The 26,349-nt window shown below is 36.8% G+C and overlaps 1 protein-coding gene across 2 annotated transcripts in view; it reads right to left on the bottom strand.

Moving 5' to 3' along the window:
- Positions 1-1,327: 1,327 nt before the first annotated feature.
- Positions 1,328-26,349, bottom strand: part of onecut2 (one cut homeobox 2) — a 28,483-nt gene continuing 3,461 nt past the window's right edge. Inside the window, exons 2-3 of one of the 2 annotated variants that reach the window (XR_007958496.1) lie at positions 13,059-15,096; positions 1,328-12,570 (exon numbers count right to left, since the gene is read on the bottom strand). Coding sequence is in view for 1 of the 2 variants with exons in the window: in XM_052042705.1 (XP_051898665.1) it covers positions 14,804-15,096 (293 nt within the window). In the remaining variant the exon portion in view is untranslated. Of the gene's footprint in view, positions 12,571-12,903; positions 15,097-26,349 lie in introns of those variants that run through there. The other variant, XM_052042705.1, reaches the window with a different exon arrangement.

The following is a 26,349-nucleotide window of genomic DNA, read 5'->3' as shown; positions in this document are numbered from 1 at the left end:
ACTCATAGAATGCCTTTGACAGTTATCAAAGCAAGATATGGGTCTCTTGTCAGCTGTAACATCCATAAATGATTTAAAACATTCTTAAGTCTCCCAGATTATGTGGAGATATCAAAGTTAACTAGTAAAACAAAACATAAAAATAAATAAAATAAAACTAACTAGCAAACCACTAAAGGTCTTATAATTATTTAAAAATATCAAAGTGAAATTGTTTAAGAAAACAATTTAACTTCCCCTTTGTTTCCTAATCATTTGTTCCAAAGTCCCTATTGAAATTAATGGTGTTTCTGATCTTACGTTATGTCTAACATGACACAGGATTCAAGTGGTGATCCCAGCATAATGCAGGGATATTGCATCAACTCTGGACTTTGGCTCTGGACTCCATGTAAAATTAAACTGTCCAATTCTGTGCTCTGAATTTGGATCAGATAGTGCATGCTGTATTTTTGATGCTTAAATATCTGTGGTTTCAATTGAATCTACAGGCATAAGCCAGCAAGATATGGCCCAATAAAGGCCAAAGTTTGAACCTGGGAATATCACTATCTGAATAGCTCAATATCACACTTGGTGTTCAGTTTTAGTCACTGTGTTGTAGGAAGTATGCTATTAAACTGAAAAGAGTGCAGAAAACATTTGCAAGAGTATTGCCAGGACTTGAGGGACTGAGTTATAGGGAGAGGTTGGTCAGGCTAGGACTTTATTCTTTGGAGCATAGGACACTGAGAGGTGATCTTATAGAGGTGTATAAGATCATGAGGGGCATAGATAGGGTGAATACACTCAGTCTTTTTCCCAGGTTTGGGGAATCAAGAACTAGAGGGCATAGGTTTAAGGTGAGAGGTGGAAGATTTAATAGGAACTTGAGGGGCAACTTTTTTTTTGAAACACAGAGGGTGGTATGTATGTGGAATGAGCTGCCACAGGAAGTGGTTGAGGCAGGTTCAATAACAACACTTAAAAGACACTTGGACAGGTACATGAATAGGAAAGGTTTAGAAGGTTATGGACCGAACGCTGGCAGATTTGACTAGCTTGGATGGGGCATCTTGGTCGGCATGGACCAGTTTGGCCAGAGGGTGTGTTTCTGTGCTGTGTGACTCTATGACTCTATAAAAGACTTTTAAACAAGATATTTAGTATATCGGAAGATCCCCATTTTTTTTCACTTCAATGTATCATAAAACCTCATGTTCCGCCCTTCCTTAAAAAGTAAATCTAACTTCAACTTCTCAACAAACAATAATATTATTACTGCCGGAACCATGAGGAGACAGGAAAAGAACTGCAGGAACAAACTACTCCAAGTTCAATCTGGAATGAATAAAAGCAGTTTATTGGACAATAATTGCAGAATTTACAGCACTACCATTTGATGATAGCGAAAATTTAAAAAACAATTTAAAAAAACATATTCCAGCATGATGCAGACAACACTTATGCATCTGATGGAGGGCATATGTTTAAACAGCAAGAAAACAGTATACAAACAAGCAACGGAAACTAAAGTATTGGGAACCTATCAAAGGTTTTTAAAGTGCCCGGATACATCAACATCAACGACAATAAAAGCTTAAACTATGCAATAGTTGAAACACGTAACACTGATACAGCAGGTTGTAACTCGCGTTTTACACAGCTACGGATATTGCACAGCGTCAGGCGCAAACATTAAGCTTAATAAATAATAAAAACATGAGAAGAACTTAACTAACAATGAGCATTGTGTGTTTATTTAGAACAATTAATTAAAGGAGAATGTGAGTTTACGCAAAAAAATTGTATTTTTAATCACGCTGCTAGAGGAATGAAAACAGTTACTGTCAAAGTTTGTTCTGTTCATCCACTTTTTGCAAACACTAACAGGCAGGATTGAGTAGAATTCTGCACAATTGTATATTTGACTTTGTTTTCCTTTGCATAGTCTTGAAAAGCACATTTTATAAATGCTGTTTGTGATTCCTTGTGCTATAACACCCACATATAAAGTATGAAATTTAGTTCAAACTTATTTAAGTATTGAAAGGTGAACAGCACAAAGTTAGCAAGGACTGAGAAGGCCCATTAAGGAGGCTGCCATAGTGACAGTGATATATTGATAGTCAGGTTATACAGCAGAAAGGAGTTTGACACCTTATACTCATAACTGAGTTAGACTGGAGAAGTGTCTGGTCTCTGTCTGGAAACATCCCAAATGAGATAAGTTAAGGATTGAGTAGAATTCTGCACAATTGTATATTTGACTTTGTATATTTGACTTTGAGTAGTGGGGCAGTTATGGTGGCATATGTTCTATACCATTGGCTCTACAGGGTTAATGAGCTGATTACACAGATTCTGTTAAGCCATTCAATCAGTATTACTCATTGGTATTCAGAGTACACCTCTCACCACACGCAGAGGCCACAATTTTAGTGTGAGCAGAAACTATACTGGTATCTGGGAGGACAGATGGGCACTGAAAGTGTGACCTAAGTTGCCAAGAGACCAAAAGGCAGAACAGGTTGATTATTTTTTTAATACCAGCTTCCCAATCTAATCAGATGCCATGGAAACAGGACAGCCATGCAATGAACCTCAGGATTGGATGCTTCATAAGCCATAGCACACAACTTATGTGCAAGTTCCCTGGCACCTTTGCACTTATCACCTGTCTTAGGGCAGGCTGGGTTTCTGAGGTCTCAGATACCTCCATCCAACATTCAAGGAATGGACTCTCAGTGCTTCCAAATAATAAATGCCCACCATCATATTCAGAGTGAAACACTAGCCATTCAACAGCCACCAATGCACACCCCAACAACCAATTCCACCCCAGGGTCACTCCTGTTCTGCACAGTGTTGAACTTTGCTGAACAATAGTGACATTATAAACTTTGGGAATGGAATGATGATACAGTGGCCACTTCATTAACATTAAACAAAGATAAAAATTTAAAGATTTTCTAGAATTAATTTTTTAATAATACAGCATCTGATGCCAAACTAAATTAAAAGCAGATGACCTCATATGGTTCCTTCAGCATGAATCACCCTGCAATCACTGCAGTACAAGAAAATGGATGTATCATGGGTGCACCCAATGATAAGGTGTGATAACTCCAAAGCAGGTTTAAATGAATGTTGATAACAAAATAAAGCAATGAAACAGTAATGAAAATAAACTAAATGTATCAAAATAATACTTCAGACTTTCTGTGGTTTTATCCAAGAGACTCGTTAATATTTCATTGCCCAATGGTTTTAGCTTTGTTTATTAATTTCAGGGAGGGAAAATTATATTTCAAAAGCAATTTGAAATTTCTATGAGGTTTCCACATTTCGCTTTAATTCTCAATTTAATTGTACTGTAACCCAAGATATTATTTTCAGGGTGCAGGGTTATGTTCAAAGTCCCTCAATATATTCCCTACTCCCTATTTACAGCCCGATACACTCTCATCCAGTGACATGTCTCTAATGTTGCTAATTGATTAAATATGGTGTGCTGGAATTTAACTGACAGGTTAATACGCCCCCTCCTTCTTCAACAAGATAACATTATTTAAGGGAACCTCTTTCTCCGTTACAGATCCACCTGCTTTGAAGATGAAGATTATTCTATGCTTATTCCAGAAGACTTCAAGGTTGGACCAGAAGGCATTTTTCTTGTTAACTAATACTTATATCCTGCCTGCAGAATAGTTAATTGCCCACATATAAGAAGATACTCACAGTAAGGATTATATGAGAAATGAATAGTTAGGAATGGACCTGAAAATATTGGACAAAGTCTCCTGATATAATAATAGCCATCATAATTGACATTGTAATAAGTAATCAAGTCATAAGCAAAATAATTTTAAAATATTGAGATGACAGGGACATATTAGAGATATGGTGATTGCAAATATTTCATTATTTTTGTAAACAGCAATTGAATACTAATTCAACATTTCTTACAAACAGCTATACCAAGCAGTGGATAGCAGGTATAATTGAAAAAAATCTGTGGATTTTTTTTATTGTAGGGATTGGCAAACTTCAGATAGCACTTTAGAAGAGTAATTGAATTAAAATGGTGCAAATGTGCAGCTTTGGATTATAAAGATTCCAAGGTGTTCACATCAATAAATTGCATAACTGAATTTCTTATATTTTTCAGATGATTTTTAATATTATTTAACAGTACGAACAAATAGCTTGAAGAGAACAGGATTCAGTCCTGGAGATGAAACTAAAATATTGTTAAGAGATATAATCAGAATTCATGTTTCTTTTCCAGAAGCAAAAGGTTCATGATCACAAATGCCACAACTCTGAATTTATTGCATGTCCCAAAAGATTGACAAAATCATATATTGTTAACTTTTCAGCATAACCTGCTATTTCTTGGGCTTTATTTGTTTGGAGATTTCATTTCTAGACTTACTGTGGTTTTATCCAAGAGACTCATTATTATTTAATTGCCCAATGGTTTTCCACATTTTGCTTTAATTCTCAGATCATTGTGCCTCCTGAAATTAAGATTGTCTATGGAGTCTCCGAAGTACAGTATGTGCTGAGGTCCAGAGTGACCTGTGATTAACAGCCTAGTTTCACAAGGTTATTTTAATCAATGTTTTCAAAACACCTTTGATGGATTTCTCAAATTAATTTCAAACTTATAATCACTGATGGTTATAAGAATCCAAATATTTTATTTCTTGTTAGCCATATTCTCTCATTTGCAAGTAACTTCAATTATATTAATGGGAAGTCTTTGTAATACTGTTAAGAGTAAAAACCTAAGCTAGCATTTCAGGTACAGATTTTCTCAGAATTGGAAATGAAAAGGAGAGTGAGCTTCTCCTTTGAAGTGAACTAAACCAAGAGGAGATAAGAGAATAGACAGTTAATGGTCTGGTACCCTGGGACTTGCAAGGGTGTTGCAGGGTGGTTAACAGGGGCACCATGTCCATGCAATCATTATCATTTTAAAATGAGTACACGTGTGTAGATGTTTAATGTGTAGATGTTTAATACATGTGTGCCCTCCAAGTTCCTGCAAACAGGCCTGCTATGATGCTTTCTACTATCACAAGAAAGCCTGCATTTGTGTTTTTTTTGGAATATTCAATGTTGTTTTTTCAGCTTTAACATGTTTAAAGTAATTTTCACAAATGGTTGAGCTTGTCCAATGACCATTGGTGATATTAGGTACATGAATGACTGCCAACTTGTCTCTGTTGTACTTCTGTCTCCATTTTATTTGTTCAGACTGGTAAAGATTCTTGCCTTACCCCACCCCTCCTATTTCCATATTGATGAATAGGTTTTACTTCTAATGCCAACCTTTCAGATGATGATGAAACTGCTGTCTATTTCCAGCATGTTTATTCAGACTTCCAGAATTTTGGCTCAATCTTTACACAAAAGTTTTTAAACATCAATTATTAATAAATTAGTATTTTTTAGCAATCTGATGGTTGCAATAATACTACAATGTACAAAACTAATAAGTGGCACATTTTTATCAGAGGAACAGTATGCACTTTAAAAACTCTCCTTGATTTTGCTAATTTTATTATGTAAAGGCACAATTTGGAAGTCTTGGAAATTCATCTTAGTTGGTAGTGTAAAAAGGGGAGTACTGAATTAGCTGCCCTTTATACACAGGGTAATGAACAATATACACTGATTGCAATGAAATTGAACATTAGGTGGCTGATGAAATCCTTCCCGTTTTGTGCCACTAGCCCAGTGATACATGTGTTACAAATGCTTTAAGGGGTGAAAAAAATTCCTCAGAGGAATCAATGTTTGGTGCATAAATTGTTGTTCTTGGGAACTCGTTACAATTAGGACATGAGCATCTGTTACAATTTGAAAGTCTTGTGTAAACTTTCCTTGAATACTGTTAAAGGTAACCCTGGCTGCTGCTGGCCAATTCCACAAATTGTCCACCTACAATCAATTTTCTGGAGACAGAATAAGGGTGCTTTACATGAAGCTAATCCATTACAACCAGAGCTGAGATGATTTTACTTATAATTTAAGAAGTAAGTACTAATTTCAATATGACTGATCTGAAGATTTTATTGGTCCAATACATCTCTATTCCCCTGGCTGTAATCTCCAGTCATAGTTATGAATTTGCCTTTTATTGTTGAGTTAGAGATGGTACTATTTTTAAGGATTCCCATCGTATTAGTAGAAATACATAGTTTCAGTATGGGTTTTATTGGTGGTCAATACTCTGCCAAAGTGATCAGCTGTTCAAGGTACCTTAACTTACTCAAGATCAGAACATGTTCACAATACACAGCGAGTTGCCAGCAGGTGGAATACTAAGAAGGGGTATCACTTCAGGTGTGACACTTGATCATGTTCCACACTCACTCTAAGCTTTCAGAATCTTTATTTAAATCAGTTTCTGCCATACCAAAACATGGCATTATTTTTTTTTGAACTGAGTTTAGTGGTTCAATGTCAGGTATACAGTATATGCTGTTTATAGCAAACCCTGTCAAGTGTGGTATGGAGCACACCAGCACGTATGGACACAATCTAATATGGAGTTCTGCTTATTTAACACAGAATCTCTCAAACAAGGTTGTTTCCGCTCAAGGTATAGAAAATGAAACAAAGCTGACTTAGTCCACCTGACCAATCTGTGAAATGCAATACATAAATGACTACTTCACTATTTTCTCTCAAGCCCTTCAATCACCTTCTCTCCCAATTCAAACCAATTTCTTTTTCAATTTGCAACACTACCTTCCACTATTGTCTCTGTATCATCTGCTCCACATTGTCAACACCAGTAATTAATTCCCAATAATTTTTTTTTACCTTGAGTTTGACCTCATACCTCATTAGCTCTACTTGTTGTGATTATGCCAAACATATCCAGCTTAGTCAATTGCTATTACTAATATTGTTATTTATTCTTAGGATGTGGATATCACCAACAAGAGTAGCATTTCATGCACATTCCTAATTTCCCTTAGAAAGGGAGAAATGACCTGTCTTTTTGAATTAGCGCAATCCATGTGGCAATGATACTTCTAAGTGCTATTAGGTATGGAATTTCAGGATTTTGAATCAGCAGCAAGTAATGACAATGTACTTCCAAGTCTGGATGGTATGTGACTTGGAGGGGGACTCGTAGTTGGTGGTGTTACCATGTACCTGCTGCTATGCCTAGGTGATAGTGGTTGCATATTTGGGAGGTGATGCCAAAAAAGCCTTAGCAGGTTGCTGCATTGCTTCTTGTAGATGACACTTTTTTTTAAATAGATAATAATTTGACATATAGGTTCCTCTTGTCTACTACTTTGATGCATGCATCAAACTACTTTAAATAAAGATATTAACAAATAGTACTGAGAAGGAGATTGTATCAATGTACAAAGTATTCATCTGCTAATATAATGGCACTGTGATCTTCAGGATAGTGAACCTCTTGGTGTAACCTCATGCTACTGAAAAATCACCTCTGTGGAATTACTCTTACTAAGAGTCAAAGCCAAAAGGAGATTGAAAAATGTCAACTTGCCCCTCATTTTTTTTAGTGAGATTATCAAATAGATAGGGAGGATGTCAGAAATTGAAGTAGAAAGCATGATAAAAGAACAACAGTAAACATAACACAGGAAGGACGCCATGAATGATGAAGAAGAGGTGCAAACCATCTTAACACATCCATAGATATTAAAAGAATTAATCACGGCAAATTCGTTCTTAAGACCAAAAGCTACCTTCCTCCCAGTCAGTTTCCACTGTTGGAGATACAGTCTGCCTCTCAATCTGGACTCATTTGTAAAGAAACTGACAGGAGTAGAAAAGTAAGTACATTAGTGAATACGTTAGCAATCAAGTCACAGGAAACCACAACTAGTAGGGACCCACTATGAATATTTTAACCTACCTCATCAGGTGGAAAAACATCAGAAATGGATGGAATACCAGTTTTCCACTCCACCCAACATTGATCTCCATTGGCGAATAGTATCAGGCTGCTTGTAAAACTAGTGTTGTTCCTGATATTTTCAGCTTCCCTACGGGAAGGTAGGATTAAAGTTGCCTCAAAATCGGAAGAATAAGCATCTCCCCAGCCTTTGAATGCTCTTCAATCACTCATTGTTGAATGTTAAGAGTAAGAGAACAATGGTATTCTTAACAATTGTCACATAATGTTTCCTGAAGCTCTGTTGACTTAGATTTAAGCAAAATGCAAAAAAAAACTAATCTGGGCATGCATTAGTCAATAATAATCAAGTCCCTTTTACTCTGTATTGATTATTACATAAACAACCTTTGCATCAACTCACATCTCCTATTATGTTTGTCAAACTTTTAAAATTATAAGGAAAACATTCAAATCCTTTTGTTCAAGGATTCAGTGAGATTTGAACCAATAATCTTACCCAAATCAAATTTGAAAAATATAGGTATTAGAAATGTGTTTTTACACAAGGAGTCACTCTTTTATCCTAAGGAAGAACACTAATAATTTTCTGGAAGAGAAAGAAAAAATACACATATATGAACAAACAACTGCTGACTGCCTCTTCACTGATCTAAACTTACGTACTCCATCCTTGTCTTTGGCAAATAAATAATAAAACAAAATCACTTCTCTTGATCAGATTGCCAAGAGTGCTAGTTATAAACATCCACACATCAGAAATTTTACCTAATAACTGAATTAATTTTGTTTGGGTGTTACCTTAATCTGGAAAATGCTTTCTCTTGTCATAGTTATGTCATCCGTTGAAAGCCATTGTAAGTGACAATAGTGTGATTTGGAGAAACGTATTAGCTGTGTGCAGGACTTGACTTTATTCCAAGTCTTATTTTTGTTTTTTTTTTAAATTGACACATTAACACATCCCAATCCCTGTGCGCCAACTTATCCAGTGTATTCAATTCAACTGTGTTTGCTTTCACAGTCCAATATATACACAACTGTTCCACAATGTCTAACAAATAACAGGCTCTCATGCATAAATAAAATCTATTTTTAAAAAAGAAAAAAAAACTATTTCCTTAAATTAAAAAATATTACTCTCAATAATCACAATGCATCACCTTTGCTAAATTTTTTTTTACAGCTTCATGCATAAAATTATAGCACTGTTTGGCAGTTGCTAATTTTAACACTACACTTTCAACACATAACAATTAGTCAATAAGTCTATGTAGGACAATGTGGAAATAAACGCATCTTAAATGCACATACACACGCACACAAAGAAAAATAAACAATGGATTGTTTCTTCAGAATATGAAAACTGTAAACTTTGGGCTAGTTCTGCAACTTCCCCAAATTCCATGAAACATATACAATCCTTCCATAAGCGCACCTGTCAACTATTACAAAAATCACAACTTAAAACGTATAAAGCTTTTTTTATATCATAGTCACAGTTACCAAAAAACGAGTGAATAATTTATTACATATGCTATAATAACATCACTCTAGACACTATTATCTATGAGGTATATCTGAGAAAATTCGGTAAGGAATGCACGGTCTGCGCTGCCAACCTACTCAATTCAGTTTTTTTTAAAGCTTTGGTATCTTAAAGAGAAAGAAGATAGAGACTGAGATCGAGAGAAAACTTTGGTATCTTTGTTTAGTTCTTTGCATGGTTGCATTGCAAAGCACCACAGTATTGGGCTCACCAGCAATAAAAAAAATGGTGGCCTTTTGAAGCTGAGGTATTCACAGGAATAAAAAAATGCACAGAGGTTTCGAAACTGGAAAGAAACACCGCTTTGGTTCAAGCAAGGCACTCGTCCCGTGGTTTATCACACTTTGCAACTAAAGCGTGCATCTAGATATTAGAAAACAGGTATTTTGGTAACGGTGGGCACTAATTCAGGATGTGTTTTTGTTAATTTTTTCTGTGCATTAATAAATGGTATATGATTTGGGTAAATTACTAATGCTATCGAAGACAAAAAACATTGAACAATCTAGGCACTGGATTGATTGACATTATCTGAGTACAAATAAGTTCAATTAAAGTCAAATTAATCTTCCCAGAATAAAAGGGTGCCATCTTCTTGAAATTCCTGTAAAAAAAAATTCAAGACTTGGGAACATTTCACATGATTATACATCAGAGAGATTTTATTTTCTGCCCTAGGGTAGCAAAAATAAACTGAGTTTATGAGGGTACATTTTATACAAATAGATGCAAGGAATTTTTAATGCAATAAAGTAATCTTTGCATAGTTTATTAGGAAATAAACTTGAATTAGTTATTTCTATCCTTTTTAGCTTTGGATTCTTCAATTTTGTATACGTACAGACAGTGCGAATTAAACAGCAAGCAAAACACAATTGCTTTAATTAACTCAATTTTTTCCCCAAGAGATCATAAGGTGATGAGCAGAAGATTCATTCTCATATCAGGTTCAGTGTGCAAGAATTTTTTTAAAGAAGAGTTCAATTCTGATGGATATTTTCTGTTGCAATTTAAGTTTTATTCCCTATTACCATTTTCTCATGTAGATTTTAATTTAAAAATATGTTGTTCAATCCAAAACCTCTTAAAAAGGATCTAAATAACAACTGGTCAAATGTATTCTTGGTTTGTTTTATTTTAGGAATTAAATTGACATTGCACTAATGAAAAATAAATCAGGCCCTGAATTACGATGACAGAACTAACTCTAGATGCCATGTGTTCTTCTGTTTAGAATAGAGAAGAATATAGAAGTATGTGTGTTAGATATTGCTGAATCAAACAAAGAGAATCTGAGTGGCAGATCATAGCTGATTTACCAACTCACCTTGCCACCATATCAGAATAACGACAAGCCTTACATTGAATTAACAATTTGACTTTGTATTTTCTAGGTTCCTTCAGAAAAATTACTCATTTTAATTTAGAAAGTACAGAATTCAATAAACAGCATAATCACACATTGTAAATACAAATTATTTTAAATTAATTCCAATCAATACTGCTGCATATTTTGGATTAATATTTGACATAATAAGCACAATAACAGCAAAATGCTGGTGACATTAGCTTTCTTTTGAATAAAAAATATGGACCACAAGTACAACAATTAAGTTTCTCTAACACGTTAAATATAGTACGTTTAATCTCTGATGATGGATTCTATTAAGGAAATTTTTAACAGCACAGAAAAAAAAACACACATTTAGAATCAGTGCACATGACCATTTAGATCTTTGGGGTATCTGAGTTGCAGCTGTACTTAGGAGACAGTCTATACATGAGCAGGAGCAAAAGGCAGACCGTGCAGAGAAAGAAATCTTTGGTATCTTTGGTATCATCGACGCGATTAAAATTACAAATGGAAAAATTCAGTGAGGTAGCCTCTTTGGTTCTCACTAGAAGTAGAAAGAGCTTTTACATATAGTTCATACCTGGAAGCAGCGAGTTCAGGGTTTTGTTTTCTGTCTCTTGTCACTAATGCTAAAGACTTCTTCACAATCAAAAGAAGTTATCTAAAGTCATTTGGACACAGGGCTAAACAATGGTGGAAAGATCATTAAAGTTTTTCCTGTTGTGGATTCATTTTCCCATCAGTACATGCTGTATTGTTCCATATAAAATCATTGCTCATCCATGTAATTATTAGTAAGACTGAAGGGTTATCTTTCAGCGCTTATAGTGGAATAATTCTTTGGCATTGAAAATTCAGAATAAAAGATGAAGTGCTTGAAGGCCCTAAAATCCAAAAACAGGTAACAATAATAAAAACATTAGATTGGCTCAGGTAGTTTTTGCACAGAAAGCACCAAGTTCAACTATTATTGGATGCCTACTGATACAGTTTGGGAAAACCTAATGCTTCCACAATTTTACAGGAAGCAGAAGTGGATTTGTGTTAAATGTATAGTTATGTGCTTGCAATGTTATTCCCAGTGGTAATTTGTTTTTTTCTAACAAAAACAAAAGAGTGAAAGTTAAAGAATTAACCGTGTCTGCTTTATAAAATAAACAGACAGTGTGAAAACTCGAGGCCATCCGAAGCACTACATCTTTTATTTTAAATGCATTTATAGTATTTGATAAATAAGAGAAAAATCACTGTTTAAATATATAGTTCACAATAAATACCCCAAATAATAATACAAATAATAATAATAAAGCTAATATAGCTTTTTTAAAATTTCTAACCTACAGTCAAAAGCACTTTAAAAATTACTAACTTGTTTAGAAATCAGCTTTCGTTAGTTAAATCACTTACATGGCATGTGGGTATTGTGACTTGCAATGCAAATATCACTGTCAGCTGTCTGAACTTGTTGCCACAATATGGTATATTTTTAACAGCCAAGTTGGTAAAAAATAATAAGAGCCACACAGGGAAAATACCGCTGATTCTCTCTGTGGGGACTACCTTCAATTTGCTGGTCCAATCGGTTTGGTTTCTTTGGATATAGCTTTGTTTAAGGATAAAAGCTTCCACATTCCTGGATAAAGCCTTTGGAATACAGTATACCAATACTGCACTGTCTTCTTTTTGTAAAATTCTTGGATATTTCCTGATATTCTTGAAAGTTGAACTCATCTTAGACGTGTGCATGGACTCCATGCACAAGATGCTGAGCTAAAGGTCAATTGACACACAATGAAAAAGAAACTCATAGGATTCTTAGGTTAAAGCACAAATGATACATTAGCTATTGTACTCATTTACCAAATTCACCAATGAACATTACCAGTGGGCTTGTTGTGCTTAAGATGAAGAGTGAACTTTGTAAAAAAAATCTATTATTCAATAGGTCCTGAGCCTTCTAAATTAAATAATTATCATGTCAACATTTCAAAATAGAAAATTATAAATTTTAACTAGATAGACAGTACAAGTAAATTAATTTAAAATATATTAATATTGAATGAACTGTATTAAATTACAATAGATTGAATCATCAAAATTATTATTTCACTTAAATTATCCACTGGAAACTTGAGTAAGAAATATTGGCTCTATTGAATACTTGCTATATGACTAAAATCAGATACCACAGTAATGCTTTGTAATTAAAGTAATGCAACATATGATTTGCAAATACTCCCATATTTAGTTACCTTTACCGGGATATGGGAATAGGTTGCTGTCTTTGGTAGAGGTGTTTAATCTGCACCTTAACATCTTGTGCTTGGAGCCATTTGGATCCATTTGTCGGTATCCTGTTCCACTGGAATCGCTAATTAAGAGGAAATTGTAAAATTGGGTGGGCATTTCCCTCTCTTAATAAGATGGGCATTGAAGGACAGGCCAGTAATGCAAACAGCACTCAACTGTGTTGCATAAAAAAATACAAGCAGATCCACGTCTCTGTGAAGCTGACTTTGGTCGAAGCGGAAGAGGTTTTCTGTTGTTCTGTACAACGTCTCTCAAAAACTGCATAGGCACACGTTAAAGACAATATTCAACTTTAAGAGGCGGAGAGTGTCGTCAAATGAAGCAGCGATGACCCTGGCATTGCTTCCTTCTTGTTGCTGCTTTGCTTTCTAACCCTTTCAAAACTCTGCTTCCCTAAACGACTAAGACATCCATTGAAACACAGTGCCTACGTTGTTTCCTGACGTGCTTTTTTTTACAAGTTTGTTGCAGAACAATTAGGTGCAGAAAAAGTTTCTTTGGTTTCGATTTAATAATAAATAGAAAAAAAAGTATCAAGTGTCTTCACGAGAGTCTTTAAAGCCTTTGGCTTGCCTTTGAACACGCCAACGGTGTTCTTAAAGGGCCCGTTCAGTGGTGAATGTGCACATGTGGGAGGAAAAAGATGCGTTGATGCCTCGCTTTAGGAATAATAAAGCTAGTTAATGCTTGTGCTTCTGCACTCACCATGGGAAGCCCCCTTTCCATGGGCTACTCAGTGCGTTTGCAGTACTAAACTAGCCTTGCTCATGAATAGAAACTAAGTATAGGATTGCAATAATGACCTACAACTATTAAGACAAATAATAATTACCCTTCCAACAGCCAACAGCTGCTGTTAGGACTCAACGGTCCTGATATTTTCAGAGAGCAAACAGGAAAAAGGAGACCATATGGCTGGATATTACAGAATGTCACAGAATTCATGATTGAAAGGAATGCGCTTGAATGTTGTGCTTGCATCCTCGCCGTTATCAGCTCTACCCAGGGAGTGGATATGGTGGCGAGCGCACGCTTGAAAGCATCATTCAAAAAAATCAAATTGTGCAGCGTGAAAGTAGGCTTGGAAATGTCCAGGATGCTTTTGATAGTTTGTGCTTGCATACTCATCACCAACAGCCCATTGTTAAATAGTCCGATTAGTGATGAGGTAGCATGATTGTACAAATGCTCTCCAATAATTCTACTGCTTTAAAGAAAACATCTTCAAAATGGGCGTCACTTACTTTCGGAATCTGTGCATGTTTCCCCACATATAAAATCGTTGTGTCGCTTGACCACGAACTGACAACTGAACCAACTCACAAACGGATCTAACTTTCCCTTAACCTTCAGGCAAAGCACTAGACAGGTTATTGCTTGGCAACATAACTCATTGTACCCTGCCTGATTACATCCGAAAATTCACCGAACTGACTCCTAGGTTCCATGTCAGTTTATAAGCAAACGCTCAAGTGATTTGGGGGATAATCTTAAATGCCAGACGCATTAAAGTATGTGCCGTCCCTTTTTTTATATATTTAAAAAAAGGTGTTAAACTTTTTTTATATATTAAAAAAAGGTGTTTAATGAAAATTGTGCTTATGCACTCACCACTGAACAGCCTCTTCAAAAAGCAAAAAAGAAATAAGGAAAAGGTGTTGAGTTGTGCCCAGTTCAGGTGCACTGTCCTCAATCATGCTTTGGTACAAGTGCTTGAGGTCGACGATGAAGCGCCTGGGCTTGACATGGCTTCGTCCTGCCACTTGTCCAGGCTTCGCCTCCGGGCGTTCATGAAGAAATTACTGACGGTGCTTAACTCCAGACCGAGCTGTTGCGAGATTGTGATCTGCATCTCCTTGGAAGGACGCTTATTTTCTTTGAAAATGGCGAAAAGAGTTCGGCGTTGGAGGTCAGTGAAAACTAGCCGTGGCTTCTTTGGTGTATTGCTCTTCTCTTTGTTCTGTTCTTGTTCTTTGCGTTTGCACGCTGCCAAGAAGAGAGATGGAAAAAAGAATAATTATCAAAGATTTCCCGAAACACGGTGACTTTAATCTGGTCTGCACAATAATTAATCTTCCCTTAAATGTAACTTTGTTCTGTCGACAGGTTGGTCGCTGGGAAATCACTTGATGGAAACAATCAGACTCCCCAATGTTCTGACCCTTTATGTACAAAACACTCAGGTGTTAAAACTGTAGCAAGGCCGCTATACAATAATCTATTGTTATGCTAGTATTTTATTTTCTTTCCCTAACTTCTTTAAAAATTATTCATTTCTGGGTTTGACTGCATTTCTCCGGGCGCAGGGAACTCTCTGCAGGGCTGAACATTGTCTTTTATTAATGCGCATGCTTTGGCATTGATAGGTTTATACCGAAACGTCTCCCCTGAGTTCAGGTATGTATAGTTTCCCAGAAACACGGCTACCTCCATGCCCCCAGACCACACTGCCCCAGCTAAATGTTTTATAAGGAATTGCACTGTGGTCAACCATCAGTTTATGTTTCGAATCTAGAGATTTATGGATTGAATTCCCCAATTTCCCGAAACTTTGCAGATGTGATCTCTTTTAACATTAATTGGATTGGAGTCCAACCAGCTACTGACTTGCAGTCTACTGAGGAGTCAAAATGACTCCTGTTTGAAAATGCTGCCTCCCATCTGCTGGGATTCCCGGAAAGCGACGAGCAAAACAGAAGAAAGTGGCAGGTAAAGGGAGATCAGCTGATCCGCCAAGCTGATTCTACACTTATGATGGCCACAACATTCTGCCAAGGCGCCTCCTAACGCTCTGTAGCCATCCATGCTAGACTGGATCGAGAGATCGATCCGGACCAACAACAGATATCGCAGCTGGCTGGCCTTAGTCCCGGAATAATTCGGCGCTTCTGTTCCCATGTCCCGTCTGGTGCTAAAGAGAGTTTGCAGTGAGCGGGCTTTTTCTTCTGCTGTCACATGATCAAGTGGGCTCATGATGTCTGATTTTATGGACGAAGAGTGGCGAATTAGTCATTGCACATGGAGGCACTTTGTAACATCATTTGACATTTTCAAGAAAGTTGGGGAAGGGGTGAATTATTTTCCGAGGTGTTTGTGCAGCCCAGCGTCAATCAAATACAAAGGAGACTTAATCCACAAAAGGCTATCGTCATCCTATTATAAAACAGTCCTGCAAATAACGCCTTGCCAGGGGCCGGAGACTCTGTCCGCGGTGCTGAATTTTCAACTGTGATTGGGTGCAATTGTTCATTTTATCTCTTCGATTTTCTTGTATCGTTTTAACAGGATATATATTTATCTGCGCAGTATGTTAAATATTATATCTACGAAGCTTCCAGAAAGCGTATTTAATATTGATTTTTAATGTTAGAAAAGTAATATTTTATTGCTCCTGGGAGGTATCAACCATCTTTGGCCAGACGATGGCAGTGTTGTACACACAATCCGCCGTCAATTTCCCTTGTTGCCGTCTGAGTGAAATTGATAGGGCGTTATAGAATAACAAGAAAGCATTATTCTGCACTAATGATTGACACCCCTGTGAATAATCAACTTATTTTGAAAGGTTCGCATCAGATTTTCTGTTCTTTCTTAATGAATCACAAATCAAAGTATTCACACACAAGGCTCCGATTCAGTTTCCCGTCGAAATCATACTTGCGAAGTGTAAAATCAGGATTATACTTGCTAATGGCCACGAATAATACGGATACACATAAATATGATTGGGCGGTCCCTAAACAATATGGTTGGCATTGAATCTCATTTCATTTTATCACCTTGCTCGACTGAAATGCATTTCAATAAAGAACATCAATGCAAAGTATTGCATCAAATTGGGAAAAACTTATTTAAGAATACGATTATCCTATTGAAAGCTTGAATCAGTACACATACATTCGGAATGTCTATGCTAGTCGCCCAATCCAGATAATTATCGCTTCTTGGTTATTGATCAACTCTACGACTAAAGTTCGTCGATGGCGTAACTGCCTTGGGTCAATAAGTTATTTCTAACGTGCTTCAATGGCATTCAGCAAATGTTGGCATTTGGAAGGGCCTCGAAAATCAGCTTCTGCCATCACTGATAAACTAAACTGGCCTGAAAGGAATTAAACAGTGGGGTTGGGGTTATGTAAACTAATTATCGCCGTTTATTAATGAAGCCGAGTTGTCACGTATGTACCGCACAGGCTGGTTATCTCTTAGAATTTACAGGAACTAATAAAATACTTCTGTCATTGTTGATTGTAATAGTTAAACGTCTCTTCCGCCGTTATCGGCAGTTTTCTCCGCTCTCTTCTACTTTATTCTGGGGGTAATGTTTCCTGACCTGTCTAAAATGATATTAGCCATTGATATCAGTCGCTTCCCCCCGCCTCCCCTCCACCTCAATTTCTATACTTCAGTTTGCAGAGCTATCGCAGCTAAATTCAAACCCGCCCTTATCCAACCCTCCCCCCTCAAACAAAGAGTACTGGATAGAGATGAAGAGTGGATGAAGAACTCAAGGACACAGAAGTCAACAGTAGCATCACCCCTTCGGCCTGAGCTGAGGAATCGCTAGCTCAGCATAGAGTAGGAATGAACATTAAGATAGACATGGTATTTATGGCTAAGGTACTCACTACCTCCACCCAATCATGTTTTGCCAATTATATTTGACTTACTGGTATGGATATTTAATTCAGAAACGTGCATATTTAAGAACGGAATTAAAATGAAATAGTTCCAAAAATACTTTCAGTTGGAGCCGGAGGATTATGATTACAGCGAGTTTTGAAAAGTTTATAGCAATTTCTGCACGTCCCAAATATGTAATCAATATAGACCAATGTCTGACAAAAATATGCAGAAGTAATCATCACGTTTTAAACTGACTGGCCTTACTTATGAATATGACAGAGTGAAAATTCATTCTCACTCTCACTCAAATTCAACATCTGTGTTAAGAATTTCAACATCCAACTATTTTTCATTTGTGTAGCAGGGTGAAGCGGTATACAGATCGTTGGTTAATTCTGTCCTAATCTGTTCATTGCAGGCCATTACCGAACAGCCTTAGATCTTACTTTTTTTAAATGACATTTTAACTCGCTGCCGGGACTTTTCACTCTGAAGGAACACATATCAGGTTTGAGCTCTGATTTTCTTTTACTGGATACATTCATTAACTTACTGACCTCAAAAGCTGAACAAAAGCATGTCCCAGACTTTACTATGGAATATTGCCGATTCCCTAATCCATGACCTCAATCCAAACGGAAGATATGACCCAGTGCCAGCAAGTTTCCGAAACTAAACCAATGGTGACATCAAATAACCTTAACAACAATGCTAATAAAAAGATAGCTCGTGTTACGCCATCGAATTATTAAGTTAATCAATCAACCAGTCGACTGTACGTTTCGGACGCCAGACATCAGCTCTTTACGTATCAAGTCAGGAGTTTACAAGACTTGTTCCAGTTTCACTTGTACTTTGGGTGTACTTATTATTGCACGTTGAGGTGAAGTGGCTGGTGGTGCTTCATTTCTCAGATGAAAATCCAGTCATATCAAGAGCAGCCACAAGGTCGGGGCCGGCACAATGCCAAGCACACATAAGCAAAAACTATCAGATATTAACTAATAAGTTGTGAGAATGTCACCTATGAAAGTAATTTTCCAATGTTTAGAACTGAAAGTTATCTCCCCACCCCCACACCTAAAAATATGCAAGGGGCGTGACATATCCCATTACTGGAATATTACTTAATAGAATAAAATTGGGGAAATATATTTGCATATATTTTCAAATCACCTTGAACAATAAGTATAAATGTTTGTTACTGTTGCTTCTATGAAGGTCGTGCTCCAATTGTTGTTCAAAACATGAAGGATTTCGTTTATAAATAACTTTACATTACCTTGTTCTCTGCACCATCTGTTGCAAGAGTTTTAATACTGTTACATGCAACTCTAATTTTCCAGCATTTGTACTGTTATTAATTATGAAATTGTTTATTCCTTTTGGTATTATATATTAAACAATCTCAATCAAATCTAAAATCCGTGTTAAGAACTGCAGCATCAAACTATTCTTCATTTCTATTCGTCTATTCCAGATTATTTGTTTTAGAATGATCATTAATTATATTTTAACGCTGTTGGACCCATCATTTAAGGTAAGACAGTAACTGCAATAAAACATCAGTGGTGATACACGCATGTAGCATGCAGAACGAGTGGTGAGCACATATTTCTCAATCAGTCTCAACAGTCAAAAAGTCAATCGGATGACGTTGCTTAAATGCTAATTACATCTTCTGATGTGGCGATTAATTAATCTTGCTTCTTAACAAACACTGCAAAAAACACGTCTAGCGCAAGTAAAGCGAAGGTGGACTAAATACATAACGTGAGACGTCAGGTTAATTAATATGTTTGTGACGTGTACATGTTATATATATATATATATATCAATATGCGTTACGCCGTGTGAAAGCGGTAATCCCTGCAATTTCTCCAACAATGTGCAGCCAGAGAAACATATTGTAAAGGAATCAATTAGCCTGCACCAACGCTGAACCTTGCCCTTTGAACTCAGTAGATTAATAAACCCATTAACTCACACAATGCTCCTTAAATTGTTTCACGTTCTGTATTTAAAAAAAGTTTATTCAAAAAATGGTTCGAAGTTGGTGAAATTGTTTCACTGAATGAAAAATCTTAAATTCTGCCGTTTTTAAATTCTACAAAATAAACCCAGCGTCCATTCCACTCACTGCTGGACCTTCCAACAAGCCACAATGTTCAGACAAATTCTCATTAGTCACTACAATTCCTGGACATGTGAAAGTACTCTCTATTTATCTAAAATCAGTGAACCAGTTATATCGTCCCTCGACCTATCTTACACTTGCATCTGTTGTCGAGTTCGGTATTTTGCTGTAGATGTGGGTCTGAAAATGATTAGCAAGAACATTTTGTCGCAGCCGCATGTTTTCTAGATTAAACAACGAAATAGTCTAACAGTTGATATCAGGGTTAGTGAACTATTTCTATTTCTTTCAGTTCGATGAGGTAAGAAACAAGAAAAATACACACCAGAAATGTGTGAATGGCGTTGATAACATTGGATCAATAAAGTAGAATTTCTAGGCAGAATTTTATACTAGCTGTTAAAATGTTACGAATAAACTGTACCTGTTATCTTACACCATTGGCCCTCAAGATTTCTTCTAATCCAAACTGCAAAACCCTAATCGCTAAACTTTGTTTTAAATCAGTCTCAATGCTGAATGAACAGGGTTGCGGTTTGATTCGTGACATCTCTGTCCCCGGTCCGCAATGGTGACAGAGCCACCGCCCTTCTGTCAGACCACCGAGGTCTTGTCCAATTTACACTCTGTGTCTCTTATTCCAAGTCCCTCTGAGGCTTGTTTATGTCTTGCCTTCTTATACTTTCTTTTCTTTTTCCTTGATTCTGTCAATGTGCAATTCTCTAGGCTCCCTGGCCTCTTTCGGCTTTCTGTGAGTTGTTATATTTGCAAGATGTTTCTGCCTTGCTTGGTTATCTTACACGCTTCTTATATCCTGCTGTTGTATGAAGTGGTGCCGTTGTTTTTATGTTGCATAACTATCTAACCATAGATAGAGTTCAGAAGACATGGATTGCAAAACCACGCATCCCATTAGGATTACAAATGAAAAAATCAATAATGGGTTCTAATTACCTGTAAAGTTAAATAGCGCAGGCTGGAATAGTCACAAACACTACATCCCTCTCCCAGCGGCCTTGGTCTTTAAAGTATTCAAGAACTGCATCTATTTGACAGGTAAGAGTACCGAGGCAGATACGGAACTTCATACCTCTTGCTTTCTTATTTAAATGCGTGACGTAAAAGAAAAACAGATCAGGATTTCACCAATAATATGGAACTTCAAAGGCATTTGTTCTTAAAACAACTAAGGTCAAGCGCTCTATGGTTAACAGTACAAACACGTTTTTCAGTAAGATGACATTCGCCAGTGTTTAAAGGAGGAAATGTCAAATTTAGCATTATATCACTTATCTTTTTTTCATGCGCTTTTATTAGCATGTTGTCAACGGTCTCAAAATTATACCCAGATAAATCTTTCTGGATTACATTTATATTTGATCCAGTTCTGACTAAAGTCACTAACAAAGGACATGTAACTTGCTTTCTCTCTTCACAGAAGCTGGCCGAACTGCTGAGAAATTCCAGAATTTCTGTTTCATTTTAGATTTCCAGCATCCGCAGTGCTTTGATTTTGCGTTTTGTTTAATGTAGGCAAATAATTATGACCGTCCTATCGTACTTAACGCTATTTCCCTTGATTCCTCTTGATAAATTTCCTTCAGTAAAAAGGGACGATGTTTAAAATAAATTAAAATTAATAGAGTATTCAGCAAATAATAAACTGCGTGCATGTGTAATGTTTAATGCACATAACCTGTGCTATTGTGCCCCATTCAGAACCTTAAACTATAACATTCATCGCAATCTATGAATGTTAACAAAAGCAAAGCGCTATGCTTTGCGATATGTATTTGTTCTGTCCATACACTTGTTTACAATATGGCCCAATATTCAATTTAATTATATATCAACAATATCAACAATATAAATGTTCTGTACTGGCTATAAAACTTTGATTGCAACTTATAAAAGCTCCATACAACTCAAAATGCATATCTACAATCTATACTGTATGTAGAATTTATATAAGGTAAGCTTAGACAAAGGCCGAACCCAGGAACAGGAATGGTACAATTTCCTCCGCAAAGCACCTTCAAACGGAGCACTTATTAGTGCAGAGCTCTGTTCTACAGGACCATGTGGTAATGACACCCTTCTGTCATTGTCTGCTCTGTGCTCACGCTTGTAGAACACTTGTTTTAGGTGTTCTTGTATTTCCCAGCAGTAACAAATCGAATGACAATGGAGTATTAAAAAGAACAACATCCGGGTAAACAGTAAATCTATGCAAGAGGTTCTTTGAACGTGCGGTTTCTTTAAAGGGAAAGGCTGGATCAATGCGATCGATAGCGAAGGTTTTCCCTATTCCTATATCAAATGAATGTCGTTGCTGATAAAGCCTCATATGGGGAGCTTCACTGGGCGAGTTCTCCATTGTTTTTTACTCGGGTTGTGACAAAATGAAAATCGATGCCAGCGAGTCACTAACACCACAAATAAAACAAAGGCTTGTTTGCACTGACCCGCGGTCTGGTCGGCCAAAGTTCTTTGTGATAAAGGTGAGAGAAAAAAACACAAGAATGCGAACTCCATCAGTCAACCCCAAGGAGGATTGATGTGCGGAAACACGTTTCGCCAGCAATGTCTAAATTAAGAAATGTGCACAAAACAACCTGCAAATTATAACAATGTTCAGAACAAGGAGTGGCATGGGGAGGTGGGAGTGGGAGGTGGGAGGAGGGGGCAGAAGCTTTTTACTTTTGCAGAACGTAATCAACCTTGAAAAGATGATCACATTCATCATGACAAACACCGAGCTGAGCTTTACCAAGAAAAATCTCAATGTCAAGGCTAAGACTAAATCTTACAACAGGAGACACAAGATCATAAGTTACTTGAAGTGCAACGATTGTTTCGTAATGAGGCTTCACTTCACTCTGCACTAACTATATTAAAGTATATTTTTGTAGACTTTTAGAATTTTGTTTTAATCACATATACTCAAAAGAAGGCTATACATGATAGGAAAGTGGGTTCAATATAGGGAAGTCAAACTGTCCAGATGTATTGTTCCAGAGTTAAGAAACTGGTCTTACACATCAGAAGAATACCGTATTGTCTAAATTGCGCTCGTTGTTTTCACATTGTTACACGTCCTACTGATGAGAGGAAATCCCCGGAGAACGATAAATATCGATAATACAATTATGCTATTAAAATCTGTATATTATGTATAGCCCGCATGCATGATGTTTGACAACAGCCTATTCCTCTTAAAGCTGCCAAACATTTCGTCAAATAACCCCAAACATTGCAGCGAAAACAATATCGGTTTAAAAACCCCGCTTTGTGCCTGAAAATGTTTACAAATTGACCTTTAGTGTTATGATTTGAAATATTACGTAATTTTCCAAAAGTGGCCTCCACATATATTTTACTTTTAAACATATAGCATTATTTTATATAGATTATCGGGCATCAGGAAGGATATGCAATACAATTATTAATGGTATTACATATGGAAAATATTTTCAATGTTTACAAGCACTTCAAATAATTGGAAAGTGTTTTAATTTGAAAGGTGTGAGCGTTAGTCCGGCAGTAGAAAGCCAAACTTTGGCTCCCAGGAATTTGTCCTATAGAGCGGCCAATGAAATAAGAATCATACACGCATCTTGATCAAGATATGAAATTATTAATAAAGGCCTTATAAAGAACACACCTTCAAATATAATAAATAAGAAACAATTACTTAGTGTGGGTGCTCTAGTGACAATCCAGAAAGAGTTAAATTAACAGACGTGCAAGCCGCAACGTTCAACCTGGATCAGATTCGTAATTACTGTATGTGACTTACATGTTATTCAAATAATGTTTACAATACAATGGATCTAAGGAGAAATACTCAATTACCCAGGGCATAGTGTGTTTTATAGTATTTGTGAAAATAATTGGAATTATATATTCAGGTCTTGCCTGAGATTTCGGCATCATTTGTAAATGTTAACGGTATGTGCCAGCACTTGGAAACTGTAACTGGATTCAGTATTGTTGCATGATGGGGGGGGGGGCACACCTCCTCCCATCCCCCCATCCCCCCCCCCCCCCACCTACTGCACGTTCCCCAACCCTAACTGGATCACATCACTTACAATGCCGCTGATTCCTTATCATGTCCATATCAGTGTCCCAGAAGAGCGCCTAATTAATGTTCGAATGCAAGAACTTTTCGCCGGCAGTCCTTCACATCAAAAGCACATTTGAATTTGTATTGACACAGCATGTTGGAATGCAATTTTCATCGTGCGGAAGCGTTTAACGAGCGCCGCGCGGGCGAGTTTAAAAAGTACTGGACATCCAATCGCTTTGAATTGCAATTTGCTGCACTAATTGGATTCCTGTCACTGAAAGCGCAGTCGCCACCATACATGCAGTTTTCTGTCTAGCTAAGTTTATTTCTCAGACAGAAACACGTATATAATCTTCGTGTCAGTTTTTGTTGGCGACAATAAGTGGACATCGATTAAATCTTAAACGAATTAATTTCAGTTAAAGTGCAAAATAGTGTCACATATCATTTTCATTGTCGACTTTTAGTAAGATTTACTTAGGCCCTTAAAGAGAGTCAGGAAGACAAAGCTTCAATGATTGGTTTTTTGAAAATAGTCAATCTCCTGTGACATATGTGCATTGTATGCTGGGGAACTTACTTTTATTAATGTTTTAAGTGAAACTCTTTAAATCGTTCTCTACTCACATTAGCAAGTTTGGGCAATCACGCTATTACTTGTTTGGTCTGAATGCAGAAAGAAAAATACATCGACAATTAAATAATAGTAAAACTGTTTGTTGAAAAAAAACAAGTGAACTATCATTGTCATCAACTGTGCAAATTAAATGTCGTTAAAATGGTAGCGAGGAGGGTACTCAAACTACCAGGAGACAAAGGGATGATAATGTGGACGGCAGTGCCGGGAAGACTGTAGCAGTCTTACTGGAACAAGTCGGATCAGATTCCAAATCAATGTCTAACCAGGTCCTTAGGTTTATGTTATTGTTGCCAGCATTAATGCCCTTTTAATCTTCTAAAGATTATCCTCATCGATCCACGTCCATATACACAGATTTTTTTATAAAGTGACATAACCACATTTATTGAAATGCTGTGATAAAAATAAATGCCACTGTTTCATTCCCCCCCCCCCCACCTCACATCCTTCGTCCCGCAGTTCCTAGGAATCTTTCTACATTAGTGAACATTAATAAGGTGTAACCCTTTCACACAAGGGGTTGCCAGAGGCAAACACCAGGAGCGAGAGGGTTTCAATTATTAATTTCCCAATTGCACCAACAACAACCAACAACTGATCCGACCGACTGGAAAGACGACAGGATTAAACGCATCGCACTAGTGTCAGTATTGTGGCTAATTTATAGGTTTTATAGGTGGTAGTCCGCATTAAGACTCTCTTGCATATCCATACTTTGGAATAATTTCATTTTTATTTTATAATTTTCTCCAAATTGACGTTCTAAACATAAATCATTTACGGAGCCATCGCGAGAGAGAAAGATACTGGTTGACAAAGCTATCAGCTCCAGCGGCGAATGAGTCCCCAGATTTTCCCTGTTTAAAACCAAAGCAGGGGTGACGTTGCAGTAAGCAACCGGTCATGCAGAGATTTTCATTAATAATTCATATCTGCGGCTTCTGTGCTTCTTTTCAAAGCACTGCCAGTAAGCATATCATATCGCCGGACAATATGAAAGAATATCAAGCTATTGCACATATTTTACACTTAACAAATAAAATGCTTCATATCTTATCAACATCGAACTCACGAGGACTCGTACAAATCCCACATGTTGGATGAAATGTTGTTGCTTTTCTGGTCATTTCCCCCTTCTTGGTCTATATTTGGTTCGAGTTAAAAAGCCATTATAAGAATTTATATCTTCCGAATCCTGTCGCGGTATATAACGTACGAACCTCTTAACTCATTAATTCTGCAGCAGTGATGCCGTAATGTACGACCACGCACAATGGGTTGATAAATATAGGATATACTTTGTAAAATGTTTATTTTACTGTCGGGGTTGTTCTTTTTATTGCATGGTGTTTATACACACTAAATCAGCTGTGCAATGAACAGTCCAATTATTCAAATGAGAATTGATCGCGAACCTGAGGGAGACAGGGTGGAAATTCATTGGTACACCTACAAATAAAAAAAACACTAAATGCAAAATATGCCGTTATTTTTGTTTTGCGGTTTAGCTCTGAGATTTGAATTGTGTCTTGATATTGTTCGGCAATCACATAATCCCGAAGATGCTGTATATGTTGTATACATGTGTGTGTGTGTGTGTGTGTGTGTGTGTGTGTGTGTGTGTGTGTGTACACACACAGACGATCAGGCCGGGTTACTATTTCAAGGCAGTTTTAAAAATGTCTCTTCTACGTCTTTCAGGTCAAAAGCGTAGCTGAATTCAAAAGCTAATGGCTGCAGACCGTTTGAGAGTGGCGTTTTCTG

Source organism: Pristis pectinata, chromosome 2 (assembly GCF_009764475.1).
Source record: "Pristis pectinata isolate sPriPec2 chromosome 2, sPriPec2.1.pri, whole genome shotgun sequence".
Taxonomy (NCBI): Eukaryota; Metazoa; Chordata; class Chondrichthyes; order Rhinopristiformes; family Pristidae; genus Pristis; species Pristis pectinata.
The sequence above is the reverse complement of the archived record's forward strand: the minus strand, read 5'-3'. Positions and strand labels throughout refer to the sequence as shown.